At 43.8% G+C, this 10,156-nt stretch overlaps 1 protein-coding gene across 1 annotated transcript in view; it reads left to right on the top strand.

Annotated features, from left to right (window-relative positions):
• The first annotated feature begins 545 nt into the window (after positions 1 to 545).
• Positions 546 to 10,156, top strand: part of DPP3 (dipeptidyl peptidase 3) — a 30,217-nt gene continuing 20,606 nt past the window's right edge. Inside the window, exons 1-6 of the mRNA XM_056852303.1 lie at positions 546 to 824; positions 2,072 to 2,161; positions 2,377 to 2,514; positions 2,660 to 2,734; positions 3,644 to 3,734; positions 5,731 to 5,861. Of these exons, the coding sequence (XP_056708281.1) occupies positions 555 to 824; positions 2,072 to 2,161; positions 2,377 to 2,514; positions 2,660 to 2,734; positions 3,644 to 3,734; positions 5,731 to 5,861 (795 nt within the window). The 5' untranslated portion in view covers positions 546 to 554. The remainder of the gene's footprint in view (positions 825 to 2,071; positions 2,162 to 2,376; positions 2,515 to 2,659; positions 2,735 to 3,643; positions 3,735 to 5,730; positions 5,862 to 10,156) is intronic.

Raw genomic sequence — 10,156 nt, 5'->3', positions numbered from 1 at the left:
GACTAGGAGACTCAGTTTCCTACTCGGTTGTGACAAAGGAAGTGTCCTTGTGCCAGTCACACACTCAATCTAGCCTACATCGTAGGCACGTGAGAATAAAATGCAAGGAAGAAGAACCATGGAATAGATGTGCCTCCCTTCAGGTTCCAGTGGTAAGTGCCTTTTCTGGGTTTCTTAGTGTTGTTGCTTTGTACCTCTGGCACAACCCTCAAGTAACTGGAACGGACAGACATCTTTCCCTGACCAGTGGTCACTGCTGCCTCTCCCTCTTTTCCTTTGTCTACCTCAGTTCTAGTTCGACAGTCCAGCCACTGTGCCACACTGGCTGTCTACTTTAGGATGCACGGAGTGGTTTTTCTGCCACCATTGGGCAATTGTAGTCTGTTCCCTTGTTAAGGTATGATGTGCAGGGTTTTGAAGGCAGACTGAAGTCTTAATACTCCCTTTACTTTATTATTTGCTTAAAGACATTAAGCACTAACCTCTAATGCAGTTATGCAGCTCTGCAAAGGACAGTTAACCATTCATCAATGGTCTCTCCCCAGGTTGGCACCATGGTAGACTCCCAGTATGTCTTGCCCAATGATATTGGCATTGCAAACTTGGACTGTGCCGAAGCTTTCCAGCTGCTGTCGCCGGAAGAGCGGCTCTACGCCCACTACCTCTCGCGGGCCTGCTGGTACGGAGGCCTAGTGGTGTTGCTGCAGACCTCCCCGGAGGCACCCGCAATCTACGCCCTTATCTCTCGGCTCTTCCGGGTCCAGGACCCTGCTCAATTAGGAGAGTTGGCACACTCCCTTGGTCTCTCCGATGAGGAGTATCAGGTACCTGAAACTCTGTGTTGTTCTAGGCTCCCCCTGTTTTTTGGAACGCTTGAGTGTTTCTTCTAGCTGTGTCTGCATTGACGTTCTTCCTTTCCTTCCCACACTCCATCCCTGCCTCTGCAAAGCTGAATCTTTCACCTGCTGGATTTTGGTGGTGCCTTCCTCATTGGCCTTAGTTGCTGGGGCAACTGCCTTCTTGCACCATTAAAAGCCTATTTTTTAAGGTTAAGGTCCCCTGTGCAAGCACCGGGTCATTCTTGACCCATGGGGTGATGTCACATCCCGACATTTTCTAGGCAGACTTTGTTTACGGGGTGGTTTGCCAGTGCCTTCCCCAGTCATCTTTCCTTTACCCCCAGCAAGCTGGGTACTCATTTTACCGACCTCGGAAGGATGGAAGGCTGAGTCAACCTTGAGCAAGCTACCTGAAACCAACTTCCGTTGGGATCGAACTCAGGTCGTGAGCAAATCTTTGGACTGCAATACTGCAGCTTACCAGTCTGCGCCATGGGGCTCCTATAAAAGCCTATTGGATCGTACCAAAGGGGCTCCATCTAATTCAGCATATGGTTGTCACAGTGGCTGACCAGACACCTGTCAGCGGTCAACTGCCCCCATAAGAACATAAGAAGAGCCAGGTGACGCCTGTGGCTGGCTTGCCAGCAGCTGATATTCAGAGCTTTAAGAGCGATGTTTCATCTAGCCATCGTGGCTGTTGATAGACTTCTCCTTTCTAAATTTGTCTAAAAATCTTCTAAGCTACTGGTCCCCAGTATATCCTGTGGCAGTGAGTTCCACGATTTCTCCGCATGGATCCCACAACCCTGCAAATTTTCTTTCCGAGAGGCAGAAGAGGCTGCAAGAGAGATGCGGGTAGAAGAGGCTGCATTCCGCTCATGGGATGGTTGAATACAGGCTATTTTGGGGCATTTTTAGATATTTTTTAACTTTATGCAATTCTGGTAGAAGGGTAGGATAGAAAAATATCAAAATAAATGGACTTTTCTGCAGGTCTCTGAAAACTGCTTTATTGAGGACAGCTTTCAGTTAAAAAAATAGATAACAAATCATAGTGTATCGGATCTTCAGACTTCTGTTGCTCCCAGTTTAGAGCACTGTGTGTGTGCGCACTTGCATGTGTGCAGGTAATGCTGTCTTGTTTGACAGGATTGTGAGAAGGAAGGGCAGAACACATGAACCTCAGTTACATTTGTGTGCCCATTAACCACAACTGTTCTTTCTTACAGGCATTCTTGGTTTATGCTGCTGGCATATACGCCAATATGGGTAACTACAAATCCTTTGGGGACACCAAATTTGTGCCTAACCTTCCCAAGGTGAGCATGATGAGAAGGGTGCTAAGTATTGGCAATAGGGTACTCACCTGTGGAGACAGAAGGAGCCATTTTATCCGTTGGTCTGTAGCTAATGGGAATGCTCCCTTTACCCTCCTGGCTGAGTTTCCAACAGAGGTGTTCGAGTCCAGTGGTTTGAGGCGTCACCTGGCTCTTCCCACGTGTGCTAATGCATCCTTGTGTCCTTCTGATCCTAGGAGAAGCTGAAAAAGTTGGTGTGGGAGAGCCAGGCCTTCAAGGAGCATCCGGAAGAAATGGAAGCACTATGGGGCAGATGTGGAGATCTCATGTTCTCCCTAGAACCGACACAAAAGCACTTGGGACTCTGTGGTCAGGTATTGCTTCCCCACACCTGTTTATGAGGACTCTAGTCCTAAGAAGAGTCAGAGAGTTGGTGGCATTCTGTGTTCTTGAACCAGGATCAGCAGCTCTGCTGTTTGGGGGCAGGTGGTTATCCTGTGACTTCTTTTTTTTCTGTAGGGTATCTCCACATACTTCTCGGCAAACTGCTCCATGGCAGATGCAAAGCTGGCCCAGGAATTTCTCGACTCGCAGGTACCGCAAGAACTCTTCTGCCATTCTTGGGTGGTCCCCACCCTGCCAAGGGCATAAGACATGGAGTGGGAGGCTCCGGACACTGGGGGTAGGTGGATTGGGGGCTTCATGGGGTCTGCTCTGGTTGAGGGAGCATGATGGGGAATCCCTCCAGGTATCTTTGGGATTGAGTTGGGGCATAAGCTGAAAAGGAGAGGTGCAGGAGCAGAAACACTTCAAGTTGAGCCTTCTATATTAGTTAGGGGGTGTGAGACCAGTTGAGGTGACCCACTGAGCTGGGGAAGGCCTTCTATCCATGCCCTGGAGCACTCTTCTTCATTGCATCATTTTTGGGGGCTGAGCCCTGATTTCATAGACTCATAGAGTTGGAAGGGACCACCAGGGTCATCTAGTCCAACCCCTGCACAATGCAGGAATTTCACAACTACCTCCCCCACTCCACACCCCCAGCAACCCCTACTCCATGCCCAGAGGATGGCCAAGTCTTTCCCTTATTCTTCTACTTTTCTATCAGCCAAGATTTATAGTGCAAAGGAATATTCAGACTTGGTATCCACCAGGTACAGTCAGCAGGGATTAAGTCTGATCTAGCATTTAAGCATTCTTCCACCACATTCTCCTACAGGTCTAAAATAAGGCACAAAAAAGTCAGTTTATTGAAGATGAAATTGACCAAGGCCTTTTAAACTATTTGCTTTGGCAAGTATTTATTCACCACTTAAATTAGCTTATTTTCAATGTTCTCATTTCCTCTTTTTTTTAAAAAAACAAACCTACACATAGAGCCCGTGAGTGGAGTTAGGATGGCTGGAGGGGGACAGGTGACATAAGCCTCTGGACGTGCTTAGTTAGAAGGGTAGTCTTCTAGAAGCAGGATTTTCCCAACTCTTTGCTCGGCTCTTTCTCCAGAACATCAGCGCTTACAACACAAGGCTTTTCAGAACGAAGACACACAGCAAATTATGCTATGAGGTTCGGCTGGCCTCGGTACTTTCCAGTGGTAAGTGCCTTTTCTGGGTTTCTTAGTGTCGTTGCTTTCGCCCCCACCCCTGCTCTGGGCAGATACCAGGAACAGTGTGGTAGATTCCAGAGGTGGTAATATGGACCATACCATTTGCAGCTGCAGGTGGAGTTTCCGGTTACTTCCAAACAGCCGTGAGTCTATACAGTGTTTGGGCACAGAGGCGTTTGCGGTGGCAACGGGCTGTCCACTTTTCCTGAGGTTTTGAATCAGAGTTGGGAGGGATCACCAGGGTCATCTAGTCCAACCCCCTGCCCAATGCAGGAAATTCACAACTACTTCCCCCACACACACACCCAGTGACCCCCTACTCCATGCCCAGAAGATGGCCAAGATGCCTTCCCTCTCATGATTTTCCTAAGGTCGTAGAATCCACATTGCTGACAGATGGCCATCTAGCCTCTGCTTAAAAACCTCCAGGGAAGGAGAGCTTACCACCTCCCGAGGAAGTCTGTTCCAGTGAGGAACCGCTCTGTTAGAAAATTCTTCCTAACGTGTTCCCACACGGCTCTGCAGCAGCTCTGCATTTGCTCTCTGGGGGGAGGGGATGCTGTTATCATGGCTGTTGTGGGAGTCGTCCCTTTTAAACATTTTCTCCCTTTTTTTTAAGTCCATCTTTCTCACTAACCTTGGCCCCTTATTTGCTGGACTGCCCCTGTCCCTATGCTCCACCGCAACAACTTCGATCAAGTCAGCAGGGGCTTCTACAGGTGCCAGCCTGTAAATGGGCAAAATTAACCACTGCCCTCATAAGTGGTTTTTCCATTGTGGTTCCTGCCTTGTGGAACGGCCTGCCCAAGATAGTCAGGAAAGCTCCTGCACTTCTGGCTTTCTGCAAAGTATGCAAAAATGAACTATTCAAAGGGCTTTTCTGTGCAGGTAATAGGATTGCACTGTACAAAATAATTTTACAAACTTGTCTGCATGAAAGATATGGGACTGTGGTCTAGACCGCAGTGGTTAGCTTATTCTAAATAAGATCCTGTTGTATAATTTCTGTACCGCTTAATGTGTCATGTGGATATTTATGTTATGCTTCGTTCTGGTGGTTCCAGACTGCTACAGTCCTAATGCATTGGTTATTGAAAGTCCCATTTTGTTGATTGTACTGGCTCACTCTGTAATCCGCCTGGAGTCCCTGTGAGAAAGGCGGACTATAAATAACGAAATAAATAAATAAAACGGAGACTCCAGGCTGATTACAAGTCTTAAATAATGCAATAAACCCCATGGAGACGTAGCCCCAGGTTTCAGAACGGGGGAGGGACTGAGGCTGACAGCGTGGCTTGCCGCTCAGTGGGCTCATTGTGGGCGAGAACCCGTACCTTTCAGAGTCATAGATTAGTCTATGAGTCAGGGATGTAGCACATGATCGCCATGGGGGGCTTGCAGCCCTAAGGCACCTGCATGTTTATTTATATAAAAAACATTTTAATGCTAGCTTTCCCCCTGATTAGGGTCCCCAAGGCGATGCACATAAAAACTTTCAAACATTTAAACAATGAAAAATAAGGTTTAAAATTATAGAATAATGTAATAAAAACACATGAACTGTGGGAACTCAATTGTGAAGTGCCGTGGGGGCCAATTCTGATTAGGACCACACCGCTGGACTTCAGCCCTCCCTCCCATTCATTTTCCCACCCTGAAACAGCCGCAGGAGAACGGTGGGGGGGGGGGTTGAAGCCCCTCCTCCCCCTTTCCAAGGTCCCAATCTGAATTCGGCCCTGCAGTGCTTCATAATTTAATTTCCACAGGGAGTTCATAGCTGCTGTACAGCTGCAGGACCTTGTGGTAATCGTGTGTTACAAGTAATGTGTAGTTTGGCCCTGAGTTGCCACACTATTCTTGTTCCCTGTGCTGGGGAAGAGCCCTTCCTCTCTACTAATATGTCAAGATTGTAAACTTCAGCCATCCTTGGACTAAGAGCCATTTATATACCCATGTGGTTTTTTTCTTTCCCTTCTCCCTCCAGATTCCAAGCTTGATGGTGAAATGAATGCGAAAATGAAGTGCTTTGAGTTTGGAGGCTGTGATTTCACGGTGACACGAGGCGATTACGCCCCCCTTCTGCAAAAAGTTGTGGAGAACTTGCAGAAGGCCGTGGTGAGATTTGGAGGGCAATTGGGAGGGGGGAGCGTGGCACTGTCCTTTCCTGCCTGCAGCTTCTTCCTTGAGTCAAGGAACTCAAATGAAGTGTTTCTGGTGGGGTGTTGAGTTTCGTTGTCCACCTCTGACTCCATGAATCTGACAGGATTTTAAAAATTCTCCCTGGTTTTCTGTTTAAACTTACAACTGAACTTATTTTCATCACCTACTTTACATAATATATTCAAGTCTTGCTCGTCTTGGGGAGGGGTAAGACGCCCCTTCTTCATCTGCTGGTTCAGCAGCTCCCCTGGTTTCTGGGGGCCTAAAATATGCATTGCCTGGTAGAAGAAGAAGAGTTGGTTTTTATATGCCGACTTTCTCTACCACTTAGGGAAGAATCAAACTGATTACAATCACCTTGACTTCCGGTGGTGCCGCTGGAGAGAGCACTCCATTTCCCCAGGCTGTCCTGGGAGAAATCCAAGTTTGCGTTATTTCTGGGGTACATAGATACCCCAATCCGACCCTTGCAAGTGGGTTGGAAAGCAGGAACTCCCTGCAGCCCGCAAACGCGGTTTGACCTCCTAGGTACTCTGAGGGGGCTTTTTTAAGCCCCTCGGAGTCCTGGACGCCGGTCCTGCGAGGGCACTAGGGAAGGACATCGCCAAAACGCAACTCTGGCCTCAAGCTCTACCCTCCACCACCTTATTACCAGCATAAGGACTACATAAAGAAAAGAACCTCACCTCTTGACACCCAAGTGAGTACAAAGAACTCTGCGTCTACTTACTGGAATATTTGAACAGACGGGGGGCTGATAAGAACATTTCTGAGACCCCCATTCCTCCTTAATTCGAACTGAAAAAGTTTGATCTGAGTTAGTCATCGGGATTAGCGACAGGACCTTTATCAAATTGATCAGCCTAAACCATAACAAAGAGTCGGAAGGATACCTTTTAGATTGACAAGAACTATCACCAATGAGAAGGTCCGAGGGAAGGGGAGGGTGATCTTTCTTCCTGATTTTCCGGCGAAAAGAATTTCCTGCCACGTTTGTAGTAAGGGAGCGCCTGGAACGGAAGACTCTCTATAACACCCTCTCTATCATCGGAACTAAAACAACAGGAAGTAGCTGTGGGACTGAATATGCGTCGCACTCGAGTTACATTGAAATCATTCCTGAAGGAATAACCATCGAGAAGAGGCGGTAGAAGGTCCGCAGCACTTGCAACTTCCGGTATACTTCCTGATTAACCCGACCTAGAGTGACCGAAAAAACTCACTGGTATTTTAAAACTTTAAAATGCAATTTTAAAGCCAATTTCGACTCTTTTCAACCCGAAAAAATTATTAGGCTGATGTTTGAATTATCATCTTTTAATCAGCACCTTAAAGGCCCTGTCTGTGGACATGTATTTTACCAGCTTTTTTTGAATGTAAATGTCTCGACCCCGCTCTGGCTCACTACATAGCCCTGCCTATACTAAACTAAGGGACTCTTTACAAACCTCGACCATGGAAAAAAAGCTACAGGATATGCTAACTAAACAAACTGAGGCAACAAATAAACAGTTTGAACAGATGTCTACACAGATGGCACAGCTGACTTCTATGATGACAAACCTTGGTCAAGCATCCCAAGCTATTAATCAGAAGTTGGATGTGGTCACTGGAGACTTGAAAGAAGTAAAAACTCAAATGACTGTTATGAAGACAGATATGCAAGCGATGGATGTATCAATTAAGAAAGTGATGGATGAGCACAAGGACACAAAGAAAAAATTAACAAGCCAAGAAAAACAGATTGAAACAATACAAACTGATCAGATGGCGGCAAAAAATCAAATGGCAATGATGGAGATGAGAGTGAGAGAGACCAATCTTCGTATACGCAACTTTCCAGATATGATGGGAGACAATAAAGAAACTGCAATACCAAACTTGGCCTACTTATTTCAGATAGATGAACAAGAATTAAAACAAGCCATTAATAGAATATATAGGATACCATTACCTGCTAGAATGAGAAGATCTAAGCCAAGAGATTTGATGATAGTGTTTTATGACACCAGAGTTAAAGATAAGATTATGAAGATTCATTATGAAAATCCAGTGTCAGCAGGAGACTCCTCTCTTATACTACTGAAGGATATTCCAAGGCATCTACTCTCACAGAGGAATAACTACAAAGACTTTGTGTCTACACTGAAAGCTAATGGTATCAAATACCGTTGGATTATGCCACAAGGTTTGGCTTTCACCTACAAGGAAGTGAAAACGACAATTCTATCTCAAGCAGATGTGGGGAAATTTCTGAGAAAATATAAGATGGACCTTAAAGAATTACCTGGAGAGAAGGAGGAAGAAGAAGAGGAAGAAGAAGAGGTACAGGGTGCAGAAGGAGGTACCAAATTATAGACTTTTTATTTTGCTAAAAAATACTACATTATGGCAAAAGCAATTTCTTGGAATGTAAATGGACTGAATGAGAAAACTAAAAGGGCTAGAATCTTCAAATATCTACAGAAATATAAATACTCCCTAATTTGTCTACAAGAGACCCACATAGCTTCAAAGCATAAAAAATACTTGGAGAAACAGGTGCTTGGACAAGCATTTATTGCTTCAGCCAAAACTAAAACAAAGGGAGTGGTAATCTATTCCCACCCCAATCTTTGTCCAGAATTAGTATATAAAGACAATGAAGGAAGAATTGTAATTATCAGAACTAAAATATTGGGACAAAGGACAATAGTGGTTGGAATTTATGCACCCAATGAAGGGAAAAAATCCTTCTATGAAAAATTACACGATTTGATAGTCCAGCACGCAAAAGACCAAATTTTATTGATGGGCGACTTCAATGGAATTATTCTCCCATCACTGGACAAAAAATCAAAAGCAAAAGACATCAACGATGGATGCTTGCCTAAAACTTTCTTTACCATGGCTTCAGAATTAGAATTACAAGACATTTGGAGAACAATGAATACAACAGCTAAAGAATACACCTTTTATTCAGCAAGACATGATTCACACTCCAGAATCGATATGATATGGGCCAGTAAATCAATCTTCACGCAACTACGTAAAATTCATATCTTACCTAGAACTTTTTCTGATCATAATCCTGTTACTTTTGATTGGAACAATAAACAAGCATTTAGATGGCGAATGAATGATAAACTTTTAAAAGATAACAAGATACAAAAGGAATTACAGGCCTTAATGAAAGACTTTTTTGAAATTAACCTTAATGGGGAAACTTCTTTGAATACAGTTTGGGATGCATTCAAAGCTGTTCTGAGAGGTTTTATGATACAGAAACATTCGGCCTGGAAGAAGACTCAATTGCAATTTACAAACAATATACTTTGGAACTTACAAAATTTGGAGCAGAAATTGGTAACGGTAACACAGGAAGAAGAGAAAAGAGAAATTCAAATAAAGATTTCTGCATCTAAACACCAATTAAATTTGGTAATAATGGAGGAAATGAATAAAAATCTGAAACTTGCTAAACAAAAGTATTTTGAATATGCAAATAAACCAGGAAAATTTTTAGCAACACAACTGAAGGACTCATTCCAAAAGAAGATTATAACAAAAATCCAAACTGTTAAAGGACCAGTTTACTCAACTTCAGAAATTCAGAAAGAATTTGTTTCATTCTACTCTAAGTTATATCAGAAAGAAAATACTCCAAAACAGAAAATAGATAAATTTCTAAACTCAATACAGATGAAAGCTTTGTCAATGACCCAGAGAGAATATATTGAAGCTCCAGTAACAAGGGAAGAAATACAAGAAGCAATATTGAGACAAAAAACGGATAAAACACCTGGACCAGATGGAATTACTGCATTATTTTATAGAACATTTAGTGACAATTTAGTTGGATTTTTTGGCTCACTTTACAATGCAATTTTGGACGAGGGAACATCCCCGGAGACTTGGTCACATGCATTTATATTATTGATACCCAAAGAAGGAAGAGATCCAGAAAAAACATCTAATTACAGACCTATATCCCTGTTAAATGTGGACTACAAAATTTTTGCTTCGGTTCTGGCATGTAGGATAAAACAATTTATTAAGGATCTTATACACGAGGACCAAGCAGGTTTTATACCAGGAAGGCAAATAAAAGACAATGTAAGAATTTTACTAGACTCACTGGAATATTATGACCAGAATATTCAACAAACTGCGGCTTTTGTATTTTTGGATGCAGAAAAAGCCTTTGATATGGTCTCTTGGAACTTTTTGAAACGGATTTTGGTTAAATTGAATTTTGGAGATCGTTTTCA

Source organism: Euleptes europaea, chromosome 7 (assembly GCF_029931775.1).
Source record: "Euleptes europaea isolate rEulEur1 chromosome 7, rEulEur1.hap1, whole genome shotgun sequence".
Lineage (NCBI taxonomy): Eukaryota > Metazoa > Chordata > Lepidosauria > Squamata > Sphaerodactylidae > Euleptes > Euleptes europaea.
Note: the sequence above shows the minus strand (reverse complement) of the source record. Positions and strands in the feature narration are given on the sequence as shown.